The 13456-nt window shown below is 51.9% G+C and overlaps 7 protein-coding genes across 7 annotated transcripts; 3 read left to right on the forward strand and 4 right to left on the reverse strand.

The window, feature by feature from the left end:
• Window positions 1-441: 441 nt before the first annotated feature.
• On the forward strand, window positions 442-1262 carry Z517_04244 (uncharacterized protein; the record flags this gene model as incomplete). The annotated part of the gene is made up of 2 exons (XM_013429573.1): window positions 442-563; window positions 677-1262. 2 exons carry the CDS (start codon window positions 442-444, stop codon window positions 1260-1262), a joined length of 708 nt encoding a protein of 235 aa, XP_013285027.1.
• Window positions 1263-1793: 531 nt separating this feature from the next.
• Window positions 1794-2376, forward strand: Z517_04245 (uncharacterized protein; the record flags this gene model as incomplete). The annotated part of the gene is made up of 3 exons (XM_013429574.1): window positions 1794-1823; window positions 1971-2042; window positions 2236-2376. The coding sequence occupies 3 exons, from the start codon at window positions 1794-1796 to the stop codon at window positions 2374-2376; spliced, it is 243 nt and encodes an 80-aa protein (XP_013285028.1).
• Window positions 2377-2680: 304 nt separating this feature from the next.
• Z517_04246 (uncharacterized protein) lies at window positions 2681-6624 on the reverse strand (the record flags this gene model as incomplete). The annotated part of the gene is made up of 2 exons (XM_013429575.1): window positions 2681-3061; window positions 3136-6624. 2 exons carry the CDS (start codon window positions 6622-6624, stop codon window positions 2681-2683), a joined length of 3870 nt encoding a protein of 1289 aa, XP_013285029.1.
• A 666-nt stretch (window positions 6625-7290) lies between these two features.
• Z517_04247 (uncharacterized protein) lies at window positions 7291-8568 on the forward strand (the record flags this gene model as incomplete). Its single annotated transcript, XM_013429576.1, has 2 exons — window positions 7291-7365; window positions 7420-8568. The coding sequence occupies 2 exons, from the start codon at window positions 7291-7293 to the stop codon at window positions 8566-8568; spliced, it is 1224 nt and encodes a 407-aa protein (XP_013285030.1).
• A 300-nt stretch (window positions 8569-8868) lies between these two features.
• Z517_04248 (uncharacterized protein) lies at window positions 8869-9896 on the reverse strand (the record flags this gene model as incomplete). The annotated part of the gene is made up of 2 exons (XM_013429577.1): window positions 8869-9779; window positions 9857-9896. 2 exons carry the CDS (start codon window positions 9894-9896, stop codon window positions 8869-8871), a joined length of 951 nt encoding a protein of 316 aa, XP_013285031.1.
• A 1560-nt stretch (window positions 9897-11456) lies between these two features.
• Z517_04249 (uncharacterized protein) lies at window positions 11457-12234 on the reverse strand (the record flags this gene model as incomplete). Its single annotated transcript, XM_013429578.1, has 2 exons — window positions 11457-11892; window positions 11942-12234. 2 exons carry the CDS (start codon window positions 12232-12234, stop codon window positions 11457-11459), a joined length of 729 nt encoding a protein of 242 aa, XP_013285032.1.
• Window positions 12235-12450: 216 nt separating this feature from the next.
• Window positions 12451-13410, reverse strand: Z517_04250 (uncharacterized protein; the record flags this gene model as incomplete). The annotated part of the gene is made up of 1 exon (XM_013429579.1): window positions 12451-13410. One exon carries the CDS (start codon window positions 13408-13410, stop codon window positions 12451-12453), a length of 960 nt encoding a protein of 319 aa, XP_013285033.1.
• Window positions 13411-13456: the final 46 nt, after the last annotated feature.

The raw sequence follows: 13456 nt of genomic DNA on the forward strand, positions 1-13456 counted from the left end.
TATAATCTCTGTCTGACAATGCTCTTTTACCATTGCAGATAAGCAGCCAGGCGGGCTGGCACTTCCTATTCGTCACTACATACCTACGTACATAGGTATATTTCAATGGTCCTAGGTACATGAATTATCCACCATTGTGCTTCACCTGTGCCCGTACTTTGGTGTCTCTGTATGTGTACACACTATACAGAGTCCAGAGTGCCTTCTGAAAAGGACTTCCAATCAAGGTTAGGAGGCCATCACAGGCTTCGCGCCTTGCGCCCTTCCGATAATGGCGCCAAAGTCGCCTCGGATGATACCTTGTTGCGTGTGGTCCACTTTGGTACAACGGAGGAACAACACTACTTTAGATGCTGAACGGCCGCGAGAGCGACGCTCGAACCGACCAACATACTCTTCTTATCTTTTCAAAGTGGCGGAGGGTTCTGACTCAGTGTCACGATGGACGGGGTTATCTTGACACCGCGGCTGAAACTGATTCTGCTGGACAAGGCCGAAGCAGGAAGCAAGGAGTTCGAATGGCTGCATCAGCTGCACAGCGACGAGAAGACTACGTGGTGGAGGTAAGTTCTTGCATCCCCTTCATTGTCCTCGGGTTTGTCTCTGCCGGAATTTCCATATTGTTTGCTCCTGAATGTGGTTACTTCTCGATTTGACTGTGTGCGGACGGAAAAAGCATCCATGGTCGGGCGAAGTCGATCGAGGACACGCAAAGAATCTCTGGAGGTTATCTTCCCACCAACAATACAGAACCAGAACGACCAAAGAGCTATCGGGTCGCCTATGCAGTCCACAAGATCCTTGAGCCGACAGCCAGCTCCGTGGAGACCGAACCACAAACTGTCGGGCCTGGAGTGGATGCGACAGAATCCATTGGTCTTATAACCATGAAATCGGTGGACAGCGGCCACCTTGCTTTGCCAGAGAGTCTCACCATCCCAGCTGCGGCTGCGGATACAACTTTGACTGTCGAATTGTCGTACATGTTTTTGCCGACAGCGTGGGGGAAAGGATACGCCACCGAGTCGTTGAGGGCAGTGTTTGAGTCCTGCAAGAGAGCGCTGTCATTTTGGAATCCTTACAAGAAAGTTTATGTCAGGGCGATTGTGAACCAGGGCAATCCACTCAGTATGCGGGTGATGGACAAGACTGGGATGATCAAGCGTGGTGTTTACGAATGGTCCGCAAAGCCCATTTTCATTGGCGGAGAATGGCGAGAGCACCATAGTCTCCATATCTTCGGGATGCATCTGATTGAGTGAGTGCCGGGGAGATGAAGATCAGCAGCAACCCGTGAGGACATTGCACGATACCGCGTCCTAGTACCCCTTGGACAGAGCTGATGGGTCCGCCTCCCCATTGAAAAGAAACGGGGTCATGTGGTGCAGGGCTCGAAGAGATGCAAACACTCTCTTGGACTCACAGTTTGAAGGCTGACGACGCAAATAGAGTGAGATTGTCAGGCCAGAACCGGCTACAAGATACCAAGGGTTTACATGTATTTGGTCCTCATATAGAACACATACAGATACATGGTGGTGGTGATGGAGGCAGCTCCCTCCAGGGCGGCGACAGCCTTTGTCTGGAAATAGCCTAGTCCGACAAAAATCTTGGCCTTGAGATTTCTCCAACTGCGCATCTTCGCGGGACCTCAAGACACATACAACACAAGACATAACACGAACGTCAACGACTATTTCCCCCCTTGCGGCGCCTCTACCTTTATAACACCCTCTCTGCTTCAAATCAACCGTCCAGTCAGCAAGCAGCTCGAATCCTCCACCGCCGCAACCATGCCTCAAGCGCAACCCGAGCTCAAGAAGGTAAACCCCTCCATCTCTCTCTCTCTCTCTGTCGCCCTTCCTCGCCCTCCACCCACCCGCGCTTGACATTCCCAATTGTTGGCTCTCCCACGCAAGATGAAATGTGCTCTGTGGCTAACACGTAGTGTCACTTCCGCACAACAATAGTACATGGAAAAGCGCCTGTTCGTCCAGTTGAACGGCAACCGCAAAGTCATCGGCGTCCTGCGCGGCTACGATGTATGTATTATCCACAACCTTTTTCTTTTTCTCGACAGCCCAATCCCCCCTTCCCAACTACATTCAGCCATCCGCTTCACATGCGCCGAATAATGGAGCTACATCGACAAGGGCGATGCGCGCAGTGACAAGAAGAGAGAGAGAACGGATTGGATCGCTAACACTCCTGGCCGGCATGGCGTTTTAAATACAGGTCTTTTTGAACATTGTCCTCGACGAAGCTGTCGAAGAAAAATCCGGCGGCGAACGCGAGAGGTTAGGTATGGTGGTCATCCGTGGCAACTCCGTTGTCATGCTCGAAGCGTTAGAACGCATGGGCGACGATCGACGATGAACAACGCGATGCCCGCGCAAGGGGACAGCTCATGCAAAAATGGAGGAATGAGGTCTGAAACAAGTCATCACAAATGCAACATCCGCTACGTCTGGGAACTCTTTGGGGATCATCTCCTCGAAGTAAAACGAGCGCTCCGTTATTATTGTTACATGTCGATCTATGAATGCGGATTTACGCAAGGGTGACCAGTCCCCTCCACGGAGACTCTTGGCCAACGGGCGCTCTCACCATGAAGACATCCAACCTCTTTCCAACTCGCCTCTCCGACTTGTCAAGGCTCAAACCATTCCAGCCGAGCTGCCTAATGTTGGGAGGAGCTTCCGTTTTCAGCTGGTCTTTTGGGAATCTTGAGAGTAATACGTCCAGCTCCTCCCATAAGTGTCTGCGGCTTTGCAGCTTGCTTTTGCTGCGCTGGCTTAGCGTGATGGGCAATCGGGGGTGGTGTTGGTGTTGGATTTGACAGAGAAATCGAAGGTTGACGATTCGGGCCTGTGGAATGACCGTCGATGTTGCCCCCGCCCACCTTCAACTTCAGCTTCAGGCCGCTTCCTCCTCCGATACTTGGTCGTGATTGCGGTAATTCAGGACGAGGAGCAAAGACCGCAGTGGGAGGTGGTGGAGGCTGCCACTTCAGCACGGGCTTGTTGCGAACTTTTCGAGTCTCAGAGAACTTGAGCTTGCCCTGTAATGATAAAAAGCCACGTTAGTGCCGTATCCCGAAAGTATCAATGTAAATACCAATGAGATAAAACTCACCTTTCCTAGATTCTGCACCTTCCAGTACCGAGGCATTCGCAGTGAAACTTTGACCTCGTTGACCGGCTCGTACAACAAGCGGCAAAAGTCGAGTAAAGTCTGTAGATCCTCGAGTGTGATCTGGTCGTAACAGATGGCATTCCACAGGGCCAATTTCAGAAACTCATTTTGACCAAGATCCTCCCTCAACGCTTTCACCGCTCCTCCCAGCGTCTGCCGCCTGGAAAGCTCTTCTTGCCGCTTCGAAGGCTCCTCCGTGTCGGCTGCGGCTCCTTCGATAATCAGAGAATCAGCAGCCGGTTGTGCAATGCTGGTTTTCTCGCCAATCGCTCGTCTTCCGAGGACCTTGCCGAATGCGCGCTGGAGGCTTTGTCGGATGTAAGGCGACGGATCAGCGACCATGCAATACAGCACATAGCGCAGGATGGACGGGTCGTCAAACACCTTTGGTGTGACCAGGACGTCATAAGCTGTCCGCCGCAGCATATCGAAATTCCCGGGCCTGGTGTACTGTAAGAAATGCAAGGGTGAAAACTGGCCGATCCCCGCCGCAGCGAGCATCGCCTGACACTCTAGAGCAGTTCGGCAGTACAGGTTCTGGTATGAACTCGTCCACTCATCCATTCGGCGGTACCGGTCAATCTCGTCCAGGAACTGACGCTCAAATTCTTTCAGATCGTGAATCTCGTCTTCGATTTCAAAGTTTTCAGCAATATCCCACTCGCTGTATCTGGGTCGTGCAATGGCCGCACCAGTCAGCGCTTTCATTAATCGAGCAACATAGAACGCGTCGGAATAGTCATTCGCCGAGTTGTCGTTATACTTTAGCTTCTCCAGCAGGAAGTCTCTCACTTCTTTCGGGGAATGTCCTTGACTGTTCCGGACCTCCGCAATAGCCTCGATTATTTCACACTGCAACATGTATGAGAGTTGATCAGAGAAGTCGTTGGGCCGTGTCAAGGCTGAACTTTGATCTGTGGCGCAATAAAGTTCTTCGTAGGCCTTCCTCAAATGAAACAAGCCTATGTTGTCGACTTCTTCTGCAGCATGCCTAACCAGGGCCTTCGCCGCCAGAGTCCGCACGCCATGGAAATATCGACGATCCATCAGAGTGCGAATGAAAATGGAGGAGGTAGTTGCATCCGGTGGATATCGTGAGATTGTGCGGATCGATTCTATCTGAGCCACAACATCTCGGTCTTGTTGTAGTTGGGACGCGTACATGTACCCTGGCATAGCCAGGTTCATGGTGCAAATCCACTCAAAGTCGGCATCCAGTCGAATCCATTCATAGGATTCGCTGTTCATCCTGTCTTCCTGTTCGGAAGTCCACTCCTTGATTCGCCAATTCGCCATCTCCTCCTCAGTTTGCAGCACGTCACCCAGACAATAGACGAGAGAGTCATTCTCCTCTTCTCCCTGTTCCGTGTTAACTTTAGTGTTCGCGCGGGCCCTCTGCTTCTTGCTTCGTTTGAGGCGCTTGTATTTGGTGTTGTATGGGACTTCCATGACAGTATTGGCGTCCTTGATCTGCACAATATGTTCGTAAGGAGTACCATCCGCTTCGTGAATCCGAATCGTCATCGGCCCGGTGAAAACTTGTTGAGCGGTCGCAGGCCACACTCCGTAGAAGTCGTCGCGAGCATCTCGCATGAAGTTGTCGGGATCCAGATCCCGCACGGTTTCGCGTGAGGCCTGTTCTTGTCGAATGCTCATCTCGACGACCAGCTTTTTCTTGTTGAATCTTTGCTGAGCGAAGAACCGTGGGCATCCTGCGCCTTTGACCCACTGGGCCAAAAAGTCATCGATCTTGTCGTGGCCCATCCTTTCAGCAGTCTTCTGGAACAACTCCGTCGAGAGTGCATTATTTTCTAGATCACCCGTTCGAGCCTTGGTAAGGAGCTTCGCTAAGATACCAGGCATTTTGGATGTACCCTCTTTCTTCGCTATGCGACGATCCAGAATAAACAGCACAACTGGGGCTTTGATTGCCAAAAACTCGGACTCTTTCGGGTCAACGTAGGTAACGGCGCCTAAGTCGTAGATCGAAGGTCGTTCATAGTCTAGCTCCACAACACGATCTGCTTGTTGCTTGATATAAGCTCGGTATTCGTTGTTGCCGCAGAGTTCTCGCATGAAGAGGTTGGTGATAAAGTAGGCACCTCCTACGATGACCCAATTGTCTCGAGGATTCTCAGCAACAATATTGACACCAATCCACTGAGAGACAATGGCATATACCAATTTCCTCGTAACCTCCTGAGCAGGGTCGATAACTTCTTCCGGGTACAAGATTCGAGTGCTGCAGATTGTGACACCCGCAAAAATGGAGACATCAGAAGGAGCATCTTCGATAAAGCACATGGCATAGGATCTGACGGGGCAGGATATATATTTCTGGACGACGTAGTCCATGGCCTTGGTTGTTGGCAAGCAGGTGTTTTTGGTCTCCTCTGCTCGTCCAGGCAAGCAATACGCTAACATCTCAACGGCATTGCGGCCGATGTCAGCAACCTCTTGTGCATCTCGAAGCTCACTCAAATCGACCTGCTCAAAAGGTCCGATTGCGAAGCCGATCTGCTGCGGCGCCAGCTGCTGTGAACAGGAAAATGACATGGTCTTCGTCGTAGGATCTCCTTTGTCTAAGATCTCATCGGTGAGCTCACCCGAGCAGACCACGATCATCTCTTTCGTGCCGTAGGTTTGGCGAGACGGTGGCTTTGTGGCTTTGTTTAGATTGCGCTGTACACTATCGAGTGACACTGCTTGGTCAATAGCGTCGCCCACAGTCCTCGGGCATTTGATAGAAATGTCCCATGTGCATCGACTATTAATTTCGTCCACGCATGGAAACAATGGCGAGGCACCACCAGGGCCCAGCTTGTTTCGAGTATACGCATGAGGCCAGCGACCGTTCCCACCCCCACCAGAAACGAAGTGCAAAGTCTCTCGTGCATGACAGGAATCAAACTCGATTATTAGCGTCAGAGGGGTGAATTTCGCAGCAGTGGCATCTGACAGCGCGTGTGTGAGTTCGGTGGCAGAAGCACCTTGAGATTGTGGATCTGTGATCTTGATGGAGCCAGCAGCCTGGGTGTGCACTTCTGCGACCGTGACTGGCACAATCTTCAATCTCTTTGGGAGGCTAATGGTGATATCCGGCAACGGCTCCGCCCCAACCGATCTCGCCACCTTCTCTGCCAGAACGTGGTGTTGATAGACTGTGCCATGGAAATGGAGCGTAAGCTGATCGCAGGGATCTTCATGCCGTACTGAGGATGGCGGGATGCCGTTGACCAGAACCTTGTTGATTGTACATTGTCGGCCGTGCAGGCTGATCTCTTTGAGGTCCGTAGAGTCAGGGTAGATGGTGATCTCGGTCCTGCCTCTGATATATTGGCTGAAATTGACATCAAGCTCAACCTTTTGATGCGCGACAGTGAATGATGGTTCTTGGATCACGGGCTGTTGATCCCCTTGAGGCTCCATGGTGAGGAGAGAGGCGAGGATGAGAAAGTGATGATGTCGCGACGCATCATCGGCCACGCTTGCGCCAGTCTACCAACCACTTAATATGAACAATTGTTCATTTGTCGATTTCCAGGAGTACAGGCGGAGATGAACCATCGCAGAGACCGGGAGAGAAGGCTGATCCAAGTCAGGAGTCGGGGGGATGCGACAACTGCGAAGTGAATGCCAAGGCAGCAGCACGTGTCAGTCAACAACAGTGAAGGTAAAGCGGCGTCAAATTCCAGGTCTTGGCATTACGTTGGTCGCGCTTCTGCCGACTTCAACAATTTCCTTTCTCCCTTTTCCCTTCTCCATTGCTAGTTTGGTTCTGAGGATTTCTCTATTGGAGGCCCTTTTCCGTCTTGTGAGCATTTGACAGTCATGTCGAGCATCAGGATAGACCGCTAGTCCGCTTTCCTAACGCTTGTTTTCTCAGTTACCTTCTCACTCCCTCTTGTCTTTTAGTCCTTCAGCGCGTTCCTATATCTTCATTGGACTCAGGGTTAGAGCCGCAAAGTAACAAACCTGAATCATGGTGGAATCGGGTAGGTTTTCAGCGTTTAGCTACTCTTTGCACTCTAAGCTCGTTCTCGGTCCAGAAAAACTCATGATCCTATAACAGAGGACCCTCTCTCAGATGAGGCCATGGCCCACCTGAAGACCTATAAGTACCAAAGTGTAGACGAGTCGTGGATATCAAATCACATCCTGCGCCACTACGTACGTCTTTGAACTCGCTTGGTCACACGTCCACATCAGCTCATGGGTTTCTAGTGGAATGCCGCTGTCAAGCTCCTTCCCATGTGGCTTGCCCCCAACATGGTGACGCTCTTGGGTTTCTGTTGCATCTTGGTCAATATCCTGTTGCTGTGCATCTTTGTTCCGGATCTCGTGGGCCCGGCACCACCTTGGCTCTGTTTCAGTTTTGCACTGGGCTTATGGATGTACTCAACAATGGACAACATCGACGGCAAACAGGCCCGCCGAACCGGCACATCCAGTGGTCTTGGAGAATTGTTTGATCACGGCATCGACTCACTCAACTGCACGCTGGGCAGCCTGCTCGAGACGGCTGCGATGGGTCTGGGCCATTCCAAGATCGGCGCCTTTACAGCACTCGTCCCTTGTCTGCCCATGTTCTTCTCCACCTGGGAGACGTACCACACTCATACTCTCTTTCTCGGAGCCTTCAACGGTCCGACCGAGGGTCTGATCCTTGCATGCTTTTTCATGGTGGTCTCAGGCGTCGTTGGTCCTCAATTCTGGCAACATCGAATCGTCGATTATATTGGCTATCCGGAACTATTCGGTGAGACGGTATTGCTCGACCTTTGGGTCCCCGTCGTCCTTTTCGCCTTCTTTGTGGCCCATCTGCCTTCGTGCATATACAATGTCTACCTGGCGCGAAAACGACAAAACCTTCCGCTATGGCCCGTCTTCCTCGAATGGATCCCTATGATAATCTATACCGCCTCCGTTTGTGCATGGTGCGGATCCCCTTACTCAATTCTCCTACAAGAGAAGCATCTCATCATATTCTGCCTAACGCTATCCTTTGTCTTTGGTCGGCTCACCACAAAGATCATTCTCCACCACTTGACGCGTCGAGCATTTCCGTACTTCACTGTCGCACTGGTTCCATTGGCCGGCGGGGCGATAATGGCCTGGCTTCCCCTGGTTGGACTTGCGCCAATCCCCGCCAAGTACGAAAGGTGGTACCTCTATGGCTGCTTTGCATTCGCCATGGTGCAGTATTTCGTATGGGCGGTGCGGGTGATCAATCGCATCTGCGAAGTCTTGGACATCAACTGTTTGACAATCAAGAAAAAGACTGATCAGAGGGAGCAAATTACGTTCACGACCAAGGAATTCAAGGCCAAGGGGTATGAGAATGGAGACCTGAGCCAGACGAAGAAGGAGTAGCAGGACATCTTGGCTTCCGAACGTTCTGCCAACAAGATATGGCAATTATTGCAGAAATACAAGCGTTCTTACGCTGTTTTCGATTCAAAAGTGGCCTCCAGGCGAGGACAGGTACATCAAGCTCCGTGGGGGGAACTGTGGTCCAGTTGTACAGCAGTATAGATCTTTGGACAGGAAGAACGAGACGGGTCGCAGCGGAGGAAGACCAGGACAGGCTCTGGAACAGCCTCCCAAAAAGTGTTTTGTCCAGTTAGAAAAAAGCATAGATCCCTTTTTCCTTTGCTACCCGCCATGAGGCGTTCACTCGGGCTTTTGATCCTTCCACTTCTCCTTCAATCCCTGGACGTCCATCCCACACAGGACAGCCTTCTCGACGATACGCTCGGCCTTACCCTCGACGGGCTTGTCGATCATTTTGCCGTCCAGACTCCACGCACCTTTGCCCATCTCCTCGGCCCTCTTCTGCGCGATGATAATCCTGACGGCCCACTCAACCTCCTTGTCGCTCGGGGAGAAGATATCCTGGACCGTGGCCACCTGAGACGGGTGGATGCACTGTTTCCCGTTGTACCCCATGCCCTTGCCCTCCTCGCACTCGCGGACGAGGGTCTCCTGGTCGGCCTCGCCTCGGAAGGCCGTCGCGACCAGGTCCAGCGTGGACGGGAGGTTGTACGCGCGCGACGCGGTGGCGATGAGCTGGCGGGCGTAGAGGAACTCGGTGAGCGACGGGGAGCGCGTGATGCTCATGTCGAGCGCAAAGTCCTCGGCCGCGAACACCAGGCCCTGCAGCAGGTGCGGCGCGGCGCGGCAGATCTCGGTCAGGTTGAGCAGCGACTTTGCCGACTCGATCAGGGCCAGCACGCCCACCTGGCCTTTTTGCTGGAGGTGTTCCCGGGAGCGCGCGTGCGCGAGCACGTCGCTGATAAAGGTCAAGTCGCTGGCGCTCTCGACCTTGGGCACGACCAGCGTCGTCAGGTTCGGCGACTTGACCACCTCCTCCAGGTCGCCGAGCGCCAGTCCGCTGCCCACGCTATTTATCCGCACCGCCCGCTCTTTTACGCCCGTGGGCAGGTCCTGGTCCAGGGCCTTGCGCACGAGGATCCGGGCCTCGGCCTTCTTTGCAGGCGTCACGCTGTCTTCGAGGTCGTAGGCGATGCAATCGGCGGTGAGGGAGCGGGATTTGTCGAGGAAGCGCTGTGACGAGCCAGGGACTGTGCAGAAAAAGAGTTAGCAGATGAGCATACAGAGTTTTTGAAATGTCAAATAGCTGAAATGGTTAAGAAGTTACCATAGAGCACTGCTCTGCGAAGGACGTTCTTCGCGGCCATGGTGAGAGCTGCTTGTTCACTTGGCTGGTACCCTTACTCCCGGGAGCTCTCTACACTGCAACCTTCAGTCCGGTCGGGGAAAGAGATCGACCCCAGATTAGAGCTTCAGAGAAAATAGGCCAAAAGCTCCCCCCGTATGCTCGAGGTTTCGCGTCGGAAATGCTGTTTTCTCACAAAGGTGCAGGACACGGGTCGGGTCATATTCCAATGGGCTGTCCAGTTACTCCAACCCCCCGACGACGCCGACGGGTGAGATGCGGGGAACACGTCCCGGCTTTGCTCCGTTATCGGCTGTATTGGCATGGAAAAGGGTTCAGCCTTGTCCGAAATCCTCCTAATCGCTTTTCATCAATGTGGACTCGACTTCCTCAAAAGACTGACTTCCATCTACGAGGTACTACCTTGACTTCAGCAAACTATTCGAGGTCACAACTTCCACGTGGATGCCACTCTAGCAAGAATGAATGCCAATGTCCTTGGAGGATAGGGCACGGGAATGTTCTGCCTGCAGGACGGTCGTATGCATCGACCAAGCACCATCCCGCTTCGAAGTCCAGTCCCTGGCCAGCACCAAGGCTTGGTAAGCTTGATAGAACTTGCGAACACTGTAACCAACAGCCAGTCATAGAATATTCACATTATTACAACCGTATCAATGAGGACTGGAGTGGATACCGAGGCCAGAATGGCCAGTCGTATCGCTAGCTCTGCATAGGTATATGCGAGTATCTCCAGTACTTTGATTTGGCACTGAGGTTTCTCAAGTAGTTAATCTTGCCAGAACACTCATTTGACCCACAGTATAGAGTGGCGAATACTTATTGATATGTCTCGATGGCTTTATTCGACGTAGGGACTGGCCCTGACGTTTATGGCAGACTATTCACTTTCCGAGACTAATGAGTGTGACAGCTCGGACCAATGCTCTAGAAAGTCGTGAGCAGCATGTACCGAATCTTATCCATGGGACCGGTGGCCAGAATTCGGCAATGGTTCATGAAGTATTCCAACAACCTCGTCTACAGCAGAATGTCTTCCCTTTCTTCCCTGTTTGACCAATCTGATGCCATTCTCCATCGCCCTGGGCACCTATCCCCCAAGGAGCGGTTGTTAACACGCTGAGGAGAGTTTGGTGAGCGCGAGTTTCGCCAAACGCCGCGCCCGTTCAACTCGTGAACCTTTGCCCCGACAACTCTTATTCTCGTCTGAAAACCGGGAGACTCCCGGCTGTAAGCCAACCAGGAGAACGGACAAGGGTCTGTAATGGGGTCCCAGGAGCATAGCTGTGGTGGGGGAAACCAATTGGGTCCATCACAGGCTCTCAAATGAGTTCTCAAAAGAGACCAGCAGTAACCACATGGTCACCTTGCCTGATGAATCAACTTCTTGCCCGTATGGGGTATACCTGAGTTGTCTTCCAGCATGTACATGAATCCGCATGAGCGTTTGGCGAACCCGCGATTTGGACTTCGAAGGACCTCTGTCCTGTTGCTGTAGCTAGCTGAAGCCCGCTCCAGCCTTTTCGTCCCGCGCTCGTGTAAACCATCACCAATCAATGATTCAGCCAGGTACATTGTAGTTTCTGGGCAGCTGTCCTAGCGTATCTCTGATATTCAAATTCGCGCCACGTTCCTGTAATAATTTCACCAGTCTGGCGTTCCCAGCCTCAGCCGCTATATGCAAGGGCGTCCCCAAACCAAATTCTTTCCAGTGGTAGTAGGAAAGTTGGTGGTCCTCGAACATGATTCCGTTTATCGGAGCACCCTTCTCAAGCAGAAGTGTGATGATCTCGTCCGGACGATTTGCATACACTGCAAAATGAAGAGGTTGTCCGTATTTTACGGACGCACCAAGTTCAAAGAGTTGCTCAATAACCTCCTTCGAGGCGGATTGGGCTGCAATAGATAGAGGTGTGATGTCAAATCGACATTGAGCATTGGGATTCGCACCGTGCTCGATAAGCCAATGTACTAGACTTGAATTAAACAAAGCAGAACTGAGCTGGTCAGAAGGGGTGTGCAAGCTTGGATTAATGTTATACCGACGCTAGAGGAGGAGGAGAATCTTCTCTGATCGGTTCGTTAATATTGAAGCCGCTCGACAGGAGAAGCTCCAGGATCGGATATGAGCACTGCTTGACAGCCTCTTCGAAGTCGAAAACACTGGGTTTGACGTTGTTGTGTAGTAGATAGTTGACGGTGACGAGCGCGTTGGCCTTGATTGCGAACCGTAGAGCTTCGTGTTTGTCACGGTCAGATGCTTGGTTGAGGAGGGACTTGACTTTCTCAAGATCGCCGGCAGCACTAGCGCTCGCAAGGAGCCCTCCGCCGTCTAACATCTTGATACAAGGAGACGGATGACTAGTTTCTAGGTACGAATGAAGAGCTTACTCCGGATGTATCGTCGAAATCTTGGCATCTAGGTACCGTTGGCTGGGGGATCGTATTGTCGCATTCGATTGGTTGCTATCTGAACACTCGCCGGGGCTCGTACAGGGCACACTGTATTTGGCTGAGGCAACTGGAGCCAGTTTGGTTATTCTTCTCCCACGTCCTTAGAAGTCTGTGGAAAGCCCAAACTTCTTGCTTACCCAGACTTTGTTACCCTGGATGATACTCTGTTCCCAGTCCTCTTTACCGATCAAGAGGGTTTGGCTGTCTATTTCTACAATTCTGCCCCCGCTTTTCCAGTCCAACTTCGATTTCACATGTGTGAAAACCCTTTCTTGCTTCCTCGTTGTCGAAATTTTGTTAAAACTGCTTGAAAGAGCCGGAGTAGCTTTTGGGACAATCTCTAGTTTACTTTCTTGCTGGGTAGCGGGAGGTGCAATCGCCGCGGAGGTGGGAGCCCTGGGGAATATTGGATTTGAATGCACCACTTGAACAATAGAAGAACCTGCAGGAGGCTGTTGTGGGGTCGGCTTTGGTGTACTGATCTTTGCCGGCCCAGTCAAGACATCCCTGGTCTCGATTCGCGAAGCGAAAACCCTGAGTACCAATTGATCTTGGAGGTAGAGGGCTGGACCCGTGACAGCTTTGCCGTCCACGAATGCGGTACCATGTTCTTCTGAACGATTCTGACCAGGAGATTTGACTTCGTAGTCTTGAAGTGGGAAATCGACTTGGAATTCTCGAAGGCACTTTTCAATGAATTCTTTCTTGTCAGGCAACTGGGTCTTGCCATGGAGTACCGCATATATCAAGGCAACTTTGTGGCCGTGAAAATACTGTTCGTTTTCCCTGTACAGGGCAGCGAATTCTTTCATTTTGGCAATCAGATTCTTGTTTCCCGCCTGTGAGTCGTCCCAGTTGGCGCCAGGATGCGGAGGGATGTGCGCAGATACGGTGGCTTTGGGAGATATCAGAAACACTGCAAAACAGCCGTTCAGTGCCTCGGTGAGATGGTATCGCTTTTCCCCCATTCCAAACACAAGCAACACAACTTCATTCATGGAGAACCGCACGGTTGCTGCATCATTTTTGATGTCGTTGTATGTTGGATGACGTCCAGCCATTCTGTAGTGGTAGCACTTGTCGACGTTGATGCCCGATGACAAGGAT

Source organism: Fonsecaea pedrosoi, assembly GCF_000835455.1.
Source record: "Fonsecaea pedrosoi CBS 271.37 unplaced genomic scaffold supercont1.3, whole genome shotgun sequence".
Classification (NCBI taxonomy): domain Eukaryota; kingdom Fungi; phylum Ascomycota; class Eurotiomycetes; order Chaetothyriales; family Herpotrichiellaceae; genus Fonsecaea; species Fonsecaea pedrosoi.